Source organism: Hemiscyllium ocellatum, chromosome 4 (genome assembly GCF_020745735.1).
Source record: "Hemiscyllium ocellatum isolate sHemOce1 chromosome 4, sHemOce1.pat.X.cur, whole genome shotgun sequence".
NCBI classification, from domain to species: Eukaryota; Metazoa; Chordata; class Chondrichthyes; order Orectolobiformes; family Hemiscylliidae; genus Hemiscyllium; species Hemiscyllium ocellatum.
The window spans coordinates 1,238,517-1,257,219 of NC_083404.1; the positions used below are offsets into that span (position 1 = coordinate 1,238,517).

Here is an 18,703-nt window from a genome sequence, read left to right on the forward strand (position 1 = left end):
AATGTTCTGTACAGCCACAGCATGACCTCCCAACTCCTGTACTCAGTGCTCTGACCAATAAAGGAAAGCATACCAAACACCTTCTTCACTATCCTATCTACCTGTGAAGCCACTTTCAAGGAGCTATGAACCTGCACTCCAAGGTCTCTTTGTTCAGCAACACTCCCAAGGACCTTACCATTAAGTGTATAAGCCCTGTTCTGATTTGCTTTCCCAAAATGCAGTGCGTCGCATTTATCTAAATCAAACTCCATCTGCCTCTCCTCAGCCCATTGGCCCATCTGATCACGATCTCATTGTACTCTGAGATAACCTTCTTTGCTGTCCACTACACCTCCAATTTTGGTGTTATCTGCAAATTTACTAACTGTACCTCTTTCTGATAAAGAAGCTAAAACCAAAACTAGAAAAATACTAAGTTTGCCACTAGCATGTGGTTTGAACTGAGGAGTGTTTCTGGTAATTACAGAGAATTATTTTGACTGACACGATCTTGTAAGTATCATTTTGATCTAAGACCTAATTCTTGACAACAACAATTTTCACTTCAATTTGAGAAACTCTTCACTTTTGTACAAGGCTATCATTATTGCTGTCATTTCAATATAATCAAAACACTTATGTATTGGCTCTATCTCTTACTACATTGCTGTATCTGTTCTGACTAGCTGTTCTTGACTCCTGCACATTGTACAGCAGCACTGACTGAGAAACCAATGTTGGTAGCCCTGAGGCTTGGTTTGTTAATGTTCCTAACCAGCTGCTACCTATGTGGTGCTAGCAAGCAGCTCTGGAAAATGAGCCAGCTTTCAGCAAAAGAAATCAGGTGTCTCTGAACCCTTCCCATTTAGCCCTGGCATTCAGCACTTGACACAGAGCAGTGATGACTGTGATCCCCAGGGCTACTGAAATACACTGCTAGAGTTTAATGCAACTACGGTATAAGTCTGTATTTACATGTTGTTAACTACGTAGTACTGACAATGACTCTTCTATTTGATGGTTCACCAGGCTGCTTTCTGCATGAACGAGAGATAATACTGTTACTGTAAACCTTAAAAGGACTGATAGTTTTGAAGTATAACAAGTGTTTACAATTATCTTACATGCTACAAAACCTTTTAGAAATGTCTTGGAGATATGTCTTCAATGCTCTAATCATCATTCAGCAAAAACCATGTTTTGTGTTTGATTCATTAAACATTAATGGATCTTTATTTTATTATCTTCTCTCTTCACATAAAACCATTGAGGTATGAGTCTATGGGTACTGTTCGCCTTTGGCGTCTTACCAATATTTTCATGTGTAATTCTGGGTGATGAGTGTTGCTGGACTATTTTGTCATACCGGAACCACACCAAGTTCAATCCTCGTCACACCTGAAACACCTCTGCACATTAGCAAGGTGGCATCAAGTGGATCACAATCTGGAGTGGGAACCTTGGCTGATTCTCTCCTTTCTTGCTCTTCCCCACCACCTGAAGCTAAACTTTATCAACAGGAGTAGAGGAGATTTTTCAAATGCTGCATGGTCATTTCTCACCTGAAAAACCGATAGCCAGCAATTAAAACCTGTTCCACAGTTTCCCCCATGCCTAAATATGGATGATCGACCCACTTACTGATGTACTCAGGTGGAGCTGCCAGTCTGTTTGATGGTCCTTCTAACATTCCCCAGGGTCACTGTCACTCAACTCAACGTGGGAACTAAGCTTCAGAAGGAATGAGTAATCGGGGATAATTTTGTGCCCACAGCTGAACTTGGGTGTCACAAGAGCCGCTCTGGAGGATTCACACATGTCTCCTAGCAACTCAGAGAGGAATCACTGTGGTCTGCACGAGTTGGTATTACATGAGCCAATGCTTATAGTAACAGAGTCACCAGAGGAGCTCAACAACGGTGACTGTCAAATGCAGCCCACAACAACATTGTTTTAGCAGACTGGCGGAAATGTGTGTGAATGGCAGAAATTGCTCCTTATTGATTTTTTTTCAAATTAAAGCCTTTACTGCTGCTTAATATTATGTAAGTTCATGTAAAATGAATGCTTTAATATCTAAGTTATAGAATAAAATTAAGGATGTGTGCATTTAAAACAAAATCACTGCAGTCCCTGAAATTTTTAATTCGGAGAGATCCATGAGGCAATATGATAACTGATTTGGAAAATGACTGATGTGACAGGACAGATTGGCTTGGCCAGTCAGATTAGGAGCTTGAAGCTGTATATTATAAATGGAAACAAAAAGGTGGTACAGTTAAAGTGACCATGAAGCCTTAGAATATCATGAAAACCCACTGAATTCATAATGTCCTGAGGAAATCTTAGTCTGGCCCTTTATCATTCCAGTTTCATAAACACATCACTGATGTTGAAGTGTTCTGTGATTTACACAAGCAAGCCTCTCAGTTGGAACCAAATGCTACACAGAGGAGTTAGGGAGAGACAATAAATCCCACCATTGCTGGGTTTGTTTTCACTGGAATGCAGGAATCTGAAGGCCGACGTGATAGAAGTTTATAAGATTGTGAATGGCATGGATAGAGTGGGAAGTATGAGGCTTATTCCCAGGGTGGAGGGGTCAGGGGTCAGTTAATCGTGGACACAGGTTCAAGGTATGGGGGGGGGGGGTTTAAAAGAGATGTATGAGGCAAGTTTTTCACACAAAGGGTGGTGAGTGCCTGGAACGCACTGCCAATGGAGGTGGTGGAAGCAGACACACTCGCAGCATTCAAGACACACCTGGATGGATACAGGAATAGGAAGAGAATAGAGGGATACAGATCCTGTAAGTGAAGACAGTTTTAATATGGAAGGGCAAAATGTGTTGGTGCACGCTTGAAGGGCCAAAGGGACTGTTCTTTGTTCTTTGTTCTTTCCAAAACAATGCCATATTCTAACATTTATTTGTTTTAAAAATAGGAGAAAGTGAGTACTGCAGATGCTGGAGATCAGAGCTAAACAATGTGTTGCTGGAAAAGCGCAGCAGGTCAGGCAGCATCCAAGGAGCAGGAGAATCGACGTTTCGGGCATGAGCCCTTCTTCAGGATTCCTGAAGAAGGGCTCATGCCCGAAACATCGATTCTCCTGCTCCTTCGATGCTGCCTGACCAGCTGCGCTTTTCCAGCAACACATTGTTTAGCTTTGTTTTAAAAATAAACATGGTATGGAGGCTGTACAATGCACATTTCACCTGTTAGCATTAGAATTCCATCTGGATCATAGTACATCCCGGGATGCAGATTAGCACATAACAAGGAGGCTCCTACCTGAGACAGGTGGGCACTGGTTTGCCTTTGCGAAGGCCCCAGTGAAAATGCTGACGGATGGATCGGGCGCTGGCAGCCCGTTCCCGACGAACAGAAACCGTCAAAATTGGGGCCATTATGTTTACGTTGCTTTGCCTACACAAGAAAAGGGGCAGAGTAAAAAAACACGTCTAAGGCTGTTCATTAATCTGTTAGCACATTGCAACATAAATTACTTGGAAGTGTCCTGCTACAGTTGTCTCACATCACTCATCTATTGCATTGCACATTTTCATATAGAGACGCTGGCAGTTATAATTACAAAGAGACAAGGAAGGAGGACTTCTGGAGAGAAACCTGGAGATCCTGCTGAAATGTGGTTTAAAGATTGTGTTTAGCACAGTTTCCCTCCTGTCAGAGCAGCGTGACTGACAGCTGCCTGCCAATCGGGTAGGGAAACGTGGAACGAGACCACTACTGGAGAAAAATCAGATTGGGGAAGATAAAGGTCATGGGGAAGATCAAAGTCAGCAGATGGTTAAAGTTGTTGGGAAGCCCCAGGTCAGGGAGAAGATGGAGGTTAATGATCACCGGGGGTCAGTGATTGTTCAAACCCACTCATTCTTTAGGGATATCCTAACTTCTATTCTGAGATGGAAAGTAGGCAGTTACCAGCAAAAAGCACAATAAACAAGGAACTGCAGATGCTGGACATCTGAAACAAGAGCAAAAATCGCTGGATAAAGTCAGTATGCCTGGCAGCATCTGTGGCGAGAAAGCAGAGTTAACATTTTGAATCTAGTGACTCTTCCTAAGAACAGTTCTGAAGAAGGATATTAGAGCTGAAACATTAACTCTGTTTTGTTTCCGCAGATACTGCCAAACCTGCCGAGGTTTCCCGGCGATATCTGTTTTTGTACCAACACTGCACATGTTGTTTAAAAGGTTTAACTCCATCTACTTGAATTTGAAACGGACCAAACATTTCGTTAATATTATACAATTTAACTGTGAAAAGGGAAACCTCAAGTTGTCTTTTTGAATTTTCAATTCTCCAAAATCCAATGAAACGACTGCATTGATTTCTTTTTCACGATATAATTTCAGTCTTTATCAAGAAGGTATCCAACCATGAAATTGAAAAACTGTATGCCATTAAATGAATGTTGCCATCTTTTGAGAGACAAAAATATAACCAGCTTAACTGCTGGAATATATAATGACAACCATCTTCTCAGAAAGCAGTTAAAATAATAGGTCCTTAAATCCCTAACATGTGGTTTGAACAGATACATGATAGATCAGCAGCAAAGACAGGGTTTTATTGTTTAAAGATTGACAAAACTGTTGTGCTTGCTTAAAATAAAAAACACTTTTTTAACTTAATCAAAGATTAAACAAACTTAATCTGATGGAGAAAAATGTGGGCCAGAGAAGAGAGCTCTTAAACATGTCCTTTGTGACTGAATGGTACTTTAGGTACAGGAAAAACAATTGACAAAACATCTGCGAGTATTGGACAGGATTTGAATGCTGAACAGACTTAAACTAGTTCTTTTCAAGATCAGCTTCAGAATATAGAACTGTCAATAAATTGGCATTAAGGTCACAAGGCTGATAGGGTGAAAAATCAACATATATGTCGTTACAGTAAAAATATTTATTTGTTTGGGGAAAGTGAGGACTGCAGATGCTGGAGATCAGCTGAGATGCAGCATCCAAGGGGCAGGAGAATCGACATTTCGGGCATAAGCCTTTCATCAGGAATTTGTGGATGGCGTGAAGGTATATCAATGCAGTAATGTGGAGTAATTGTCCTCGAGAGAAAATAAAAGATCATGGTACTTTGGCATCACACAAAGCTGTTAACTATGGTCACACTGTAAGCTATAAACATTACAGATGTACATTCATATACTTTACTCTAAAATTCAACAAAGTTTTTCATTAATAAAATACAACATGATTTCAGGTTTGCTACCTTACTGGGCATACAGTAATCTGGTTCATATTTCTGCTGGATAATATTTTAGCTGAAGCTAGTATTGCATTCAAAGTTTGATAAATTTAACTAATTGCAGTTAATAACTTGATTACTATACTTAGGCAACATGACACAGTCTGCACAATATTTCTCAACATTCCAAAGGTGAAAGCAGACATTAGAATGAGTTAATAATTACATACTCTTACAACAAAATGTTTTAAAATTGTAGCATTGCAGGAAATCATAGTGAACCCAGAAAGATACAAGGTACGAGATCTTACTATAGTGGGCACAAGGCTAACCTGTAAATGAAGAGTTTCTATATTTTAGATTGGAAATAATAATTAATTAACTATTTAAAACTATCCACAGGTTCACAGAATTGTAAACTTATTACAGTGCAGAAGGAGCCCATTTGGCTCATTGTTTTCGCACTATATACTTTTTTATTTTTTAAGCAGAAAGTGTTCTTGCATTTCTGATTTACCACTCCCCACCACGTTAACAATTACAGAGCCAGAATGTAAAGACTAGTGGGGGAGTTCAGCAGTATATAATACAAGTCTGATATTGATTTCTGCTCTAAAGGCAGTATATCTTCAGTAGTACCGTTCTTTTGAAGAGAATTTTCAATGGGCATGCTTTAATCAAAAATTTTTTTATCAGCCATTTGTTAAATGTTTTAAATGTGCAGATAGATCAGATTAAAGCCCAGTCAATACAACACATATCACTCAAATGTTGCTATACTAAAACAAGTTACTGTTGCATAAAAGAATAGTTCTGAAAGGGTTAATGTCGGTGACTACTGAATCAGATGATGTCATACGGACTTGGGGAGAGAATGAAGGTTCTGATAGGGTCAGACATATCACCCCTGACTATTTTTAGTCTTAGCAATTATGTTGCATTCGCCAACATAACCTGTATCTGTTATGGTTATGCAATAAACTACATATTTTTGTTAAGACAAGTGCCTCTTCTTGTTAAAGTGAATTAGTGGTTTATCAGCTACCACTGTTAAATAAACAGGCCTTTAGACATGGAACAGAAATAAGGATTGGTTGCAGAACTTTACACCAACCATTAGCTGGGAGCGGTGGATGCTGCAGCATTTATAGCACCATTTTCAATGTTGCTTAAATACATCTAGGTAATATTGGCAGAAAAAAAACTACCAATACAAAAGAACCATTTTTAAAAAAGACAAGTGAGCTTTTCACTTTAAGAACGTTGTCACTATAAGAATACACAGTCAGTTAACAGTTACAAGTACTTGTACAAATAGTCAGCAAATCACACGAAAAAAGAATAGCAGGGGCAATTGCATTACTCCAGGTTAAAAACCGAGACCTCAAAACTTCTAAAGGTACACAGGGTAAGTCGTGTGAGCCAGAAAGGAAATAAACAATCTTGTCACATCTGTAGTGTCCTGAGAGAATCTGTGAGGTCAGGCCTGATTCAAGGAGATCCAGGCACCCACTACCCTCTGGGTCCAACATTTTCCCCACACTTCTCCCCTAAACTTTCCCTCAACCTGTGCCCTCTTATAGTTGCCCTTTCTACTGGGATAAAAGTCTCTGACTATCCACCCTACCGATGCCTCTCAGAGTTTTGTAGACCTCTATCAGGTTACCCCTCAGTCCTCTATTTTTCCAGTGAAAACAATTTAAGTTTATCCAACCTTTCCTCAAGCTAAAACCCTTGAGACCAGGCAACATCCTAGTAAACCTTCTCTGCACCAGGCCCAAAGCATCCCACATCCTTCTCGTTGTGTGGCCGCCAGAACTGCATGCAAAATAAAGTTGGACAAAAGAAGATGGAAGAATTTTAAAACTGTGACAAGATCAGGAGATACAAAATAAAAACCACAAGATTGGCAGGAAGATTGATTAGGTTTGCAGCCACAAGTGTTTATTTCAACAGTTGGGAAAGGATGTGAATTGTGTATGGAAACGGGAAAAGTGAGAAAGCATCAACTTTGCAGGAAATGCCCATGCAGGCTGCAGAATGGAGGAAAGTCTCTGTTTTGTCGATGGAAGGTAGGAAACCATCATTTTGATCACAAAGATACAAACAATACAGAGATACCATTTTGCTATTTAGCAGAATTTAACATTGCATCATCACAATGCACAATTGAAAACTTTATCAGAGAGAACAACAGTATTGTTATAGTACAGAGATGAAAAGCTTACAGAGCAAGGACAAGAAGATAACATTTATATGGCACGGAATAAATATGGGATTCCCCATGGTTTTCCACAATTTGGGGGAATGCAGCATTTAACAAAACTTACACAACAGCAACCTTTAGGTGTTTCTGGCTTGTTATCCTCTTGACAATAATTGTTGTTTTTTTTCTACATAAACTCTTTAGTTCCTCAAATAACGTGATTAGATCCATTCAGGTTGTTACCCCATTGATGAAAATGTTAAGAAATGTGAAAGCCAAGGAAGTCTGAGCGTGCAATGTGAAAATGAAAATAAAATACTTCATTGTGATGATTGTGACCATGACTGAAAAAAATGTTCAATTCCCTTTTGACTCACACACTCTTAGAAACACAGAAAAAAAATCGCAATCGGGAGCAGGAGGGGCCATTCGGCCCTTCGAGCCTGTTCTGCCATTCAATATGATCATGGTTGATCAACTAATTTAATACCTTTGTTCCCACTTTCTCATCAAGACCCTTTGATCCCTTTAGCCCTAAAAACTGTATCTAGCTCCTTTGTGAAAACATTTAATGCTGACCTTGACCACTTTCTGTAGCAGAGAATTCCACAGGCTCCCCACTCTCTGGTTGAAGACATTTCTCCTCATCTCAGTCCTAAGTGGCATACCCATATCCTTAAATTGTGACCCCCTAGTTCTTGATGCCCTGGTCACCAGGAACATGCTTCCTGTGTTTTCCCCGTCTAGTCCTGCTCGAATTTTGTAGTTTTCTATAAGATTCCTCACTCATTATTCTAAACTCCAGTGAATATAGCCAGAACATCCTTCCTCAGCTAAGGATATCAAAATGACACATAATACTCTGGGTGTAGTCTCACTAAGGCCCTGTACAATTGCAGCAAGAGATCCGTGCTCCTGAACTCAAATCCTCTCGCCATGAAAGCCAACACACCATTTACCTTTTTCACCTCCTGCTGCACGTCCACTCTTACTTTCGGTGACTGGTGTATGAGGACACACAGGCTTCATATCTCCCTTTCTTCCCAATCTATTGTCATTCAGATGACAATCAGTCTTTCTGTTTTTGTTACAAATGTGGATAACTCACAGTTATCTTTGTCACACGTCATCTACCATGCATGTACCCACTTACTCAATGTGTCCAAATCACACTGAAGCACTTCTCACAGCTCACCCTCCCAACCAGTTTTAAATCGTGATGAATATATACTGATGAGTATTTACCACACTGTGGGCTGAGGCATAAAAAAAGTCTAAAAATACTTACCAACATTTAAAACAGTTGCTTTAGATGATTCAGTTCAATCTTGAACCACATTAATGAAATCCTCCATTAATGGCACAGAGGTTAATACTATCTCTACCTCTGTCATCTCCTCTAGCATCATCACACTCTGGGATATCTGTACACATCTAAGACTGTCCTCTAGAGAATTCTCAATCTGAATTGGCCATCACCATCTGTGGTGAAGGCTTCACCACTGGAATTCCCTCCCTATACCTCTGACTCAGCGCCTCTCCTTCCTCATTCAAGGCAATCATCAAAATTTATCTCTTTTAACCAAGATTTTGGTAATTTATGCTAATATCACCCCTGTATAACCTTGCTTTTATAATGCATCTATGAAGCACCTTGCAACATTATATTACGTTGAAGGTGTGAATATAGGTTGTTATTATTGGAAGGGTGGAAGTTCTTCAGAATGTGAGAAATGAAAGGTTTGATTCACCACCTTGCACAACTGTCCATAACCCAACAACAACTCATTACCTAAAAAACACCCAGCCAGGTCTAACTTCTGCTGTCTTCAAGTAGATGTGATAGCAAGGCATCAGAAATATTATTAAACACCAAAAATATGGCAGAAATCACTGAAACAGGTTTAGTTCAGCAGATGAGTTAATATCCAAAAACATCACCAGAAATAGTCAGAAGAGATGGAAAATGGACAGCTGGCTTTCTAGAACTCATTTTACTGGACAATAAAAAGATCAATTTAACTTCTTTCTTTTTAACTTAACAGTAATATTCAATAAGAGGTTATTGGTTTTGAACCTGTGTCTTTAATAGGAGTTTTTCTACTTTCCTATTGCAGGCTACCACATCTATATTTGACACACCTTATACAGCTATAAGCTTATTTTTTCTTTCACATAGAAACACAATATTAATTCATTTTTCTGACCTGCAGCTAACGCCATCAGCTTTAGATTACAAAGTAATAAATTGCTTTCAACAGAAGGCCACTCCAGGGATATGTCGGGATCAGAAGACATGTTAGGGACACACTAATTAAAATACTGACAAAAGTAATTAAAAATAAATGTATTTAAAATAGCTACAGGAAAGAGCACTTGAATTATAAAAACCCAGATTATCAGGACTAGTCGAGAGGTTGCAGAGGGGTTTAATAATAAGAATTTGCATTTATATAGCACAATTAACATCGAAACATATTCCAAGGCCATTCATTAGAAGAACAACATATGAGTTGCTGTCAGTATAAAATAAAAGGTTGCTTTAAATTCCAGGTAGGAATCAACATTACAGGAAAGTAAGTGGTCAGTCCAGCTTCTTTACTGTAAATGCTGACAGACATTACAGCGCAGTTCAGGCCCTTTCGACCAGAGATCATGTGAGAGATTGTTGGTTACACAATTAGAATGCACTTCTGGATGTCATCACTGAGATAAGACACTGCATCTTATCTCAGGCTTTCATCTTTTATGGAGCAGACAATCTTCCCATGTATATGGATGGTAATGGAGTAGTTGAGGTTAGATGGCCTTCAGATTGGTTTCACAGGTTGGTACAACATCGAGAGCCAGACGGCCTGTACTGCCCTGTAATGTTCTGTGTTCTATGCCTCACATAAGATTTCTGAAATGTTGGGCTGGAGGAACAGTAACATAATGGGAGACCCCTCCTCTATTTAAACCTAATGAGGGGGATTAACTGAGTGAAGTTAAAATGGATTTAGGAACAGACAGTCCAACTCCTCATGGTATTAAAACTCAGTTATTATTCATGTCTGATTAAAACAACTTAAAGCATTATTAACATACTACATGAGGAATGTGAATACCCGTTTTAAATCAGCAGCTTCATTCCATCAAATATATTGGCATCAAAGACAATTTCTCCTTTGACCTGAATCTGCCCTAAATTGTAACTGTTTACCTCAACCATCTCTTTTGTGAACTCAGATTTGTCCTATGAAAAAATCCAATATTTTACCTGAAGGAAATTCAAAATTTGTGTAAAACAATGTAAAATTTTCATCAATAAGTGAAAAAATGCTAATGCAATTCCAAAATATTGGTTCAGTTGATCCATTGAGCAAACATTTCCTGTAAATAGATCACTGTCAGGAAAAGTTGACCTGAACATCTATATTTAATAGACTCTTGTCATTATTTTTAATGAGGACAGTTGAAATGGTGGTTGGGAGGGGGAGGTTATAAATTTTCCATTTTCAGATTCAATAAGTATACAAAGTTATTTTTTACAAATTTTAAAAACTGTCAATCAATACAGCAGCTATGTTCAATTTTCCTTTGGGGTGATTTTGTGAAGCACAAATTAATTAGTGAGAATGACAGAAAACTGAACAATCACACATTGCTATGCTAATGCATCTTTCAGTATTCTCAAGCAGCAATTGTTATTTAATGATATAACGGTCAAAAATTAAATAATCTAATTGCGGAGTTTGCAATAATTTCATGTAACTGCTGCAGTAAAGCTGAGAAAATATTTTCCACTAACAGAATTACATGTTGGTGGCTAAATTGGAAAGCTTCTGAATAGAACATAATAAGTTCATGCATGGCTAACTCGCTCCCATTGTTTGAAATTTGTAGACAACAGGCTACATTTCTTAGTGAAACAGTCATTCCATAGACTCCTTGCTGAGCTTCAGATGGGAGAATTGCTCTCTGAACAGCCTCCTTGGATACAGTTTTTTGCTGAAGTCCTTCTCCTACTCTTCTCTGTCCCAGATAACATCCTGCCCTCAGAGTTCTGCTCCATCTCCCATCACATTGTATTCCAAGGGGCATTCCTACTTCTATAGCCAGGTCTGGGGTCTAATGCCTTTTTATTTCACTATTGCATATTGCCAGAACTATATATTTTTGAATGAGAATCCTCACACGGAATTCTTGAAGTCAGAAAAATGTCCTTCAGCACCTGCTAATGCATTACATATAGACCTGGGAAACTCACAAAGAACTACAGAAAGTATCAAACATTTTGATCATTGCAGCAACAGCCAGAAAAAAGTTCAATTAGCAATAACCCTCAAATTGTTGTTGAAGAAACTTGGCAGGTCTGGGAGCATCTATGGAGAAAAAGCAGAGTTAATGATTTGAGTCCAGCGACCGCTCTTCTGATCTGAAATGTTAACTCTGCCTCCTCTCCACAGATGCTGCCAGACCTGCTGAGATTTTCCAGCAATTTCTTTTTTTGTTTCAGCTTTTCAGCATCTGCAGTTCTTGGTTTTATTAATGTAATTGATGACTCCTTTAAACTATGCTTTTTGAGGGTCCCCCCTGCAGCCTAATGGATGCTCAGCTCGACACGATTAAGAGTGGACAATGGTTGGATTAGAACAAGGACAATACAGCATAGGAACAGGCCCTTCGGCCCTCCAGCCTTGCGGACACATTTTGCCCTTCCATACTAAAACAGTCTTCACTTACAGGATCTGAATCCTTCTATTCCCTTCTCATTCATGCATTCATCCAGGTGTTTCTTGAATGCTGCTATTGTGTCTGCTCCCACCTCCTCTGGCAGCGCGTTCCAGGCCCTCACTGCCTTTTGTGTGAAAAACTTGTCTCCCACATCTCTTTTAAACAACATCTCATCCACCAAGCCCTGCCCCAACCTCCGATACTTGAACCTGTGTCCCCCAGTAATTGAGCTGAAAATGTGTTGCTGGAATGGTGCAGCAGGTCAGGCAGCATCCAAGGAGCAGGAGAATCGACGTTTCGGGCATGAGCCCTTCTCCAGCATCTGCAGTCCTCACTTTCCCCTAGTAATTGACCCCTCCACCCTGGGAAAAAGCCTCACACTTTCCACTCTATCCATGCCATTTTATCAACTTCTATCAGGTAACCCCTCAACCTCCTGTGTTCCAGTGAAAACAAACCTAGTCTAGTCAACCTTTCTTCATTGCTAAAATTCCCATGCCAGGCAACATCTAGTAAACATTTGTGTAGTCTCTCCAAAGCATCCATATTCTTCTGGTAGTATGGTACCAGAACTGTACACAATATTCCAAGTGTGGCCTAACTAAAGTTCTATAAAGCTGCAGCAATGCTTGTCTATTCTGATACCCAATACCCCTTCCAATAAAGGCAAGTATGTCATAGGACTTTTTCACCACAGTATCTACCTGCACTGCCACCTTCAGTGATCGGTGGACCTGCACACCCAGATCCCTCTGTATATCAATACTCCTGAGGGTTCTGCGAATCACTGCATAATTTTCCAGCTGTGCTTGACTTTCCAAAATGCATCACCTTACATTTGTCTGGATTAAACTCCATCTGTCATTTTTCTACCCATGCCTCCAACTGATCTGTATCCTGTGTGTCCTGTGACAATCCTCCTCGCTATCTGCAACTTCACCAATGTTTGTATTGTCTGTAAACTTACTAATACACCAGCCGTGTTTTCCTCCAAATCATCTATGTCGACCACGAACAGCAGAGGTCCCAGCACTGATCCCTGTGGAACACCACTAGTCACAGCCCTCCATTCCGAAAAGTATCCTTCCACCACTACCCTCTGTCTTCTGTAACTAAGCCAGTTCTGTACCCATTTTGCCAGCTCAGCCCTAATACCACGTGACTTCTCCTTTTGTATCAGTCTGCCATGAGGGACCTTGTCAAAGGCTTTTCTGAAGTTCATGTCGACAACATCAACTGCTTTTCTCTCATTCATCATCTTTGTCACTTCCTCGAAAACCTCAATCAAGTTAGTGAGACACCACCTCCCCCCACACAAAACCACGCTGTTTATCGCTCATCAGTCCATTTGCTTCTAAATGCGTCCAAATTTTGTCGCTGAAAGTCTTTTCCAAAATTTTCACTACCACCAATTTGAGGCTCCCAGGCCCTAACTTCCTAGATTATCCCTGCTATCCTTCTTAAACAATGGGAGAACATTCGCTATGCTCCAGTCCTTTGGGACCTCACCTGTGGCCAAAGAGGATATAAAGATGTCTGTCAATGCTACAGTGTATTGATCATGTATTGAACGTCAGACTGGCATCACTGATGTAAAATACCTTCGCCAAATTATTCTATCAAATTATTAAGAATTTAATTTTTGTAATACTGATTCACCTTTTGCAAACGATATTGGGGTTAGGAGCAGAGGAAGAGCTGCAGTGGAGTGGACTGGAGGCCTTGAGCAGAGTGGGGACAGTTGTTGGTCTGGGGTCTAATGTGGGCGATCAGGCCATGTGTTAAAGCTCCTGCGCTCAGTCACTGCAATGTAATGTTTATTGTAATCTGTTTATCTGACTGTAATGTCTCTCCTTTAACTATGTCTTATTTCTAACTAATTCTTTAAACACTGCAAAGTAATGCAACTACTTTTCTTTTTTAGTCCTCTTTTTATCTAAGGTTTGTACCTAGATACTTGTACCTAAGATGACGTCGTAAGAAGCGACATTGTAAAACTTTTCACTGTACTCCTGCACTTCTGTACAAAAGTACACATGACAATAAAGGATATTCTAATTTTATTCTGGGGTGACACTCTAGCAGGGATATTCCAAAAGAATAGGAAATTATTCCCTTTGTTTAGTTTATTTTCAGCTTATCAAAACTTGGTATGTGACAGAGTAACTGTTACCACGATAGATTGAAACTTCGTGTATGGCAGTAATTACATTTCTGTGATGTAGTTTATTGCTAATCAATACATTTTATCGCCTTTAGAATTCACTAGAGGTCATGTAAAAGAAACATACAATTCATATTAAAACCTAATCGTAATCTGTTAATTCAGCTTGAAAACATATTCAACAGCAATAAGTGTAAAATATGAATCATTTACTAATTTACTTTTATCAACCTTAAATTGTTTGCAGTTGGGATGGAGAATAAAACTTATTTGTGATTTCTTACAATGTTTCTGCATCTATAGAAAATTATGTAACTTTAAATTACCTCTCATATGAGTTTGCTGTACAACAGACATTGTATGTAACAGACCTTGTATGTAACAGACCTTGTGTGTAGCAGACATTGTATGTAACAGACCTTGTGTGTAACAGACCTTGTATGTAGCAGACATTGTATGTAACAGACATTGTATGGAACAGACCTTGTGTGTAACAGACCTTGTGTGTAGCAGACATTGTATGTAACAGACCTTGTATGTAACAGACCTTGTGTGTAACAGACCTTGTGTGTAGCAGACCTTGTGTGTAACAGACCTTGTGTGTAACAGACCTTGTGTGTAGCAGGCCTTGTGTGTAGCAGACATTGTATGTAACAGACCTTGTGTGTAACAGACCTTGTGTGTAGCAGACATAGACTAGACTTTGAGCAAGGGGAATTCAAGAATTCATTTATTTTTATGTCCTGGATTCAGCCCCTTTGCTCAATTATAGGCCTGAGCAAGGAAAACATGTGTGGAGAACATTGGATGTAGGTGAAATTCAATGGAATGTGGACAGTTAGAGAGAAGGACAACTATCAGAGGAAAAATATTGTTAAAGCCCTTGGAATTCTCAAGAACTCTTTCAAACCAAACTCATCAAATGCCAGGGCAGAAGGGTGAGGAGGCTGGGAAGGGGATCGTGGCTTTAGGGAACAGAAATACAGATAAATGTTTAATATATTCCACTTTCCCGCTTTTTAATGAAGGGATTAACATGGTTCCTAATTGATTAGATGCCATATAATGTATATAGATAAATTCAAAGTTATTTGCCATATATACTCATGTATTGGTCAAGCTCATGTATAGGTAAACCCCTTATCTTTGGCCAAAAGATCTTGTGTTTTCAATATATCACGTGTATAATTTGCATTAAATTGCATTCATTCATTCATTCATACCAGCGACTCTCTTCATTTGTGTTTGTTTACTATATTGTATCTCTATTCATTCATTCAATCATAACTCTACTTCCCACACTTGATTTACTACGACACATTTTGATTCATTCATTCTTTCAGACCGGGACTAAGTCTATCAGTATTTATCACACTTTGTTTGCGATACATCCAAAAGTTAATATCATTAAAAAGTGCAGCATGAATTTCAGCCAATCAAAATGTGTGCTTGTGTATTAGTTGACCCCCTGACTTTAGCTTTAAAAAAGTCTTCAAAATTTGACCTATACACATATACATACGATAGTTATCTGCTTCTTCACTTGTCTAACATAAAAGTTCAATTTTATTTTTGTTGTTTAATTCAAAAGATTGGATATTTCAAATGTTTAGGTTTAAAAAAAATGCAATATAGTGAGTAAATTCTAGCCATATGCCATCAAATAAAGATTTGATAAGGTAGTATTGAATTGTTTTAGGTCTTTCTGAGTTGGCGTTAATGCTGCTGTATTGTTAGTAGATAACCATCATTACCAGATCTGGCTAGACTGCAGAAAATGGCTTTGATTTTCTGCCAAAGCCAACAATTAACCAAGGAGAGCAGAAATAACAGAAACCTAAAGGTAAATACCATGGATGCTGGAACCCTGAAACAGACAGAAAATGTTTGAAATTCCCTGCAGTAGCTGTGGAGAGAGAAAGGGATTCTGATGTCTTCATCTTTGGCCTCCTAAACTGCTTGAATGAAGCTTAAGAAAGCACAAGGAACAATATCTTGTCTTGTGATAAGGCATTTTATAACCTTCACACTCGACATGAGTTCAATAATTTTGCATCATATTATCACTTGCATTCTTTCTGACAGCTTCTGTTGGTAATTATTACTTGCAGCACCACTCGGCCTAGCTTTTATTAATTTCTTATTTCCCAAAAATATTTCTTGAGATTTTCTCCAGGTCTACCTTTTGATTTATAGACCACTACATTTTGTTTTCAGGGGCTTCTTTTTCATTCTCACTCCCTCCTTCACTAGATGATGCATTTGCAGAGTAACAATACCCTCTGTAACTTGTGTTGACATATGGGGATTTGGACTCACACACACAAGTGGAATTAGAAGATCACCATTGCAATAAATGTAGGGGAGGCGACAACTCAGTGGTATTATCGGTGACCTGTTAATCCAGACCCTCAGGTAACGTTCTGGGGACAAAGGTTCGATTCCTGTCTTGGCAGATGGTTCAATTTTAATTCAATAACAAAATAAATATGGAATTAAGGGTCTAATGATGACCATGAATCATTGCTGATTATCGGGAAAAACCCACCTGGTTCACTAAAGCCCTTTAGGGAAGGAAACTGTCATCTTTACCTGGTCTGGTCGACATGTGACTCCCGACCACAGCAATGTGGTTGAACCTTAACTATTCCCTGGGTAATTAGGGATGGGCAATAAATGCTGCCTAACCAGTGATCCCCAAATCCATGACTGAATTTAAAAAATGTTAAATCAGAAAGGAGTTTGGCACACTTGCCTTTGTTGGTCATAAAAGTGAGTAGAAGAGTTGGGGAGGTCACATTGCAGCTATACAGGACAGCCACTTTTGGAATACTGCATACAATTCCAGTCACCCTTCAGAGGGAGCAAAAAAGGTTTATAAGGATGCTAGCTGGACTGGAGGGCTTTGAGATATTATTTATTGAGGATGGTTAAGCATGTGTCAGTGCATTGTGCATTATTAACAGTGCTTGGAATTAGGTTGTGAAGGATTGTGGGAAAAAAAGTTTATTCCACGTTTTGTAGACAACCCAAGAGTAGTTTCTTGAAATGAGGCCATTGAAGGCTCAATGTCAACAAATATTGGAAATACATTTGAAATACCGTGTACAATTCTGGTCACCCTTCTTTAGGAAGGATGTTATGAAATTTCAGAGGGAGCAGAAAGGATTTACAAGGATGTTACCTGGACTGGAGGGTTTTGATCTACTGGGAGAGGCTGAATATGCTGGTGTTTTTCTCCCTGGAGCATTGGAGACTGTGGGGTGACGTTCTAGAGGTTTATAAAAATAACGTGGTGCATGGATAGGGTGAATATCTAACATCTTTTTCCTCGGCTGGGGGATTCCAAAACTAAAGAAGACAGGTTTAAGGTGAGAGGGTAAGACTTAAAAAGGACCTGCGGGGTAACTTTTTCATGCAGAGGGTAGTGTGTGTATGGAACGATCTGCCAGAGGAGTTGTGGAGGCTGGTACAATTACGATATTTAAAAGGCATCTGAATAGCTACATAAATTGGAAGGGTTTAGAGGGAGATTGGCCAAATGCTGGCTAATGGGAGTAGGTCAGACTGGGATGTCTGGTCAGCATGGATGAATTGAACTGAAGGGTCTGTTTCCGTGCTGTTTGACTCTATGACTCTAAGGCAGTGCCAATTTCTGACAGACCACAATACTTAAACTGGTACAATACATGAAACATATTGGCAAATAATTTTACAAATAAATAACTGATAGACACCGACTTCAGACAAAAACAAACTATCACCTTAAATGTTCGGGTAAAAAATGAGGTCTGCAGATGCTGGAGATCACAGTTGAAAATGTGTTGCTGGTTAAAGCACAGCAGGTCAGGCAGCATCCAAGGAATAGGAAATTCGACGTTTCGGGCATAAGCCCTTCATCAGGAACCTGATGAAGGGCTTATGCCTGAAACGTCGAATTTCCTATTCCTTGGATGCTGCCTGACCTGCTGTGCTTTAACCAGCAACACATTTTCAACTATCACCTTAAATGGACTTGGTCAGGTGGAGTCACAGCTAAATGGTTTGTCTCTTACACAGCCACTGTAACTCAGTTAATTCAGTGTTTTAGGTGCTTTCAATGTGGTAACACATAAAAGGCAATCCTAATTTATCCCACTGCAATAGTATTTACTATGAGATTCCCCCCAGAATAGGTTTTGAGTCCATGTACAGTGCTGGGGAGTGGCAACTCTGTATTTCTGTTCTCTTGTACTCAGCTACACGTGACAATAAATAAAACCTGACCTGAAATCGGATCTGATCTGAACCTTAAGCTTGAGATTTAACAATCATTTGCAAGGAACTCAGTACTGACAGACAGCTGAGTATTATTTTATTAAATCATAGAATCCCTACAATGTGGAGATGGGCTATTTGACATAACCAGT

At 39.3% G+C, this 18,703-nt stretch overlaps 1 protein-coding gene across 3 annotated transcripts in view; it reads right to left on the reverse strand.

Moving 5' to 3' along the window:
* The window catches only part of tox (thymocyte selection-associated high mobility group box), a 463,082-nt gene that overhangs the window by 105,010 nt on the left and 339,369 nt on the right, over positions 1 to 18,703 (reverse strand). For 2 of the 3 annotated variants that reach the window (XM_060824080.1, XM_060824081.1), the window contains one exon: positions 3,273 to 3,407. The exons of the other annotated variant lie outside the window; for it this stretch is intronic. In XM_060824080.1, coding sequence (XP_060680063.1) covers positions 3,273 to 3,407 — 135 coding nt within the window. The remainder of the gene's footprint in view (positions 1 to 3,272; positions 3,408 to 18,703) is intronic. 3 annotated transcript variants of the gene reach the window in all.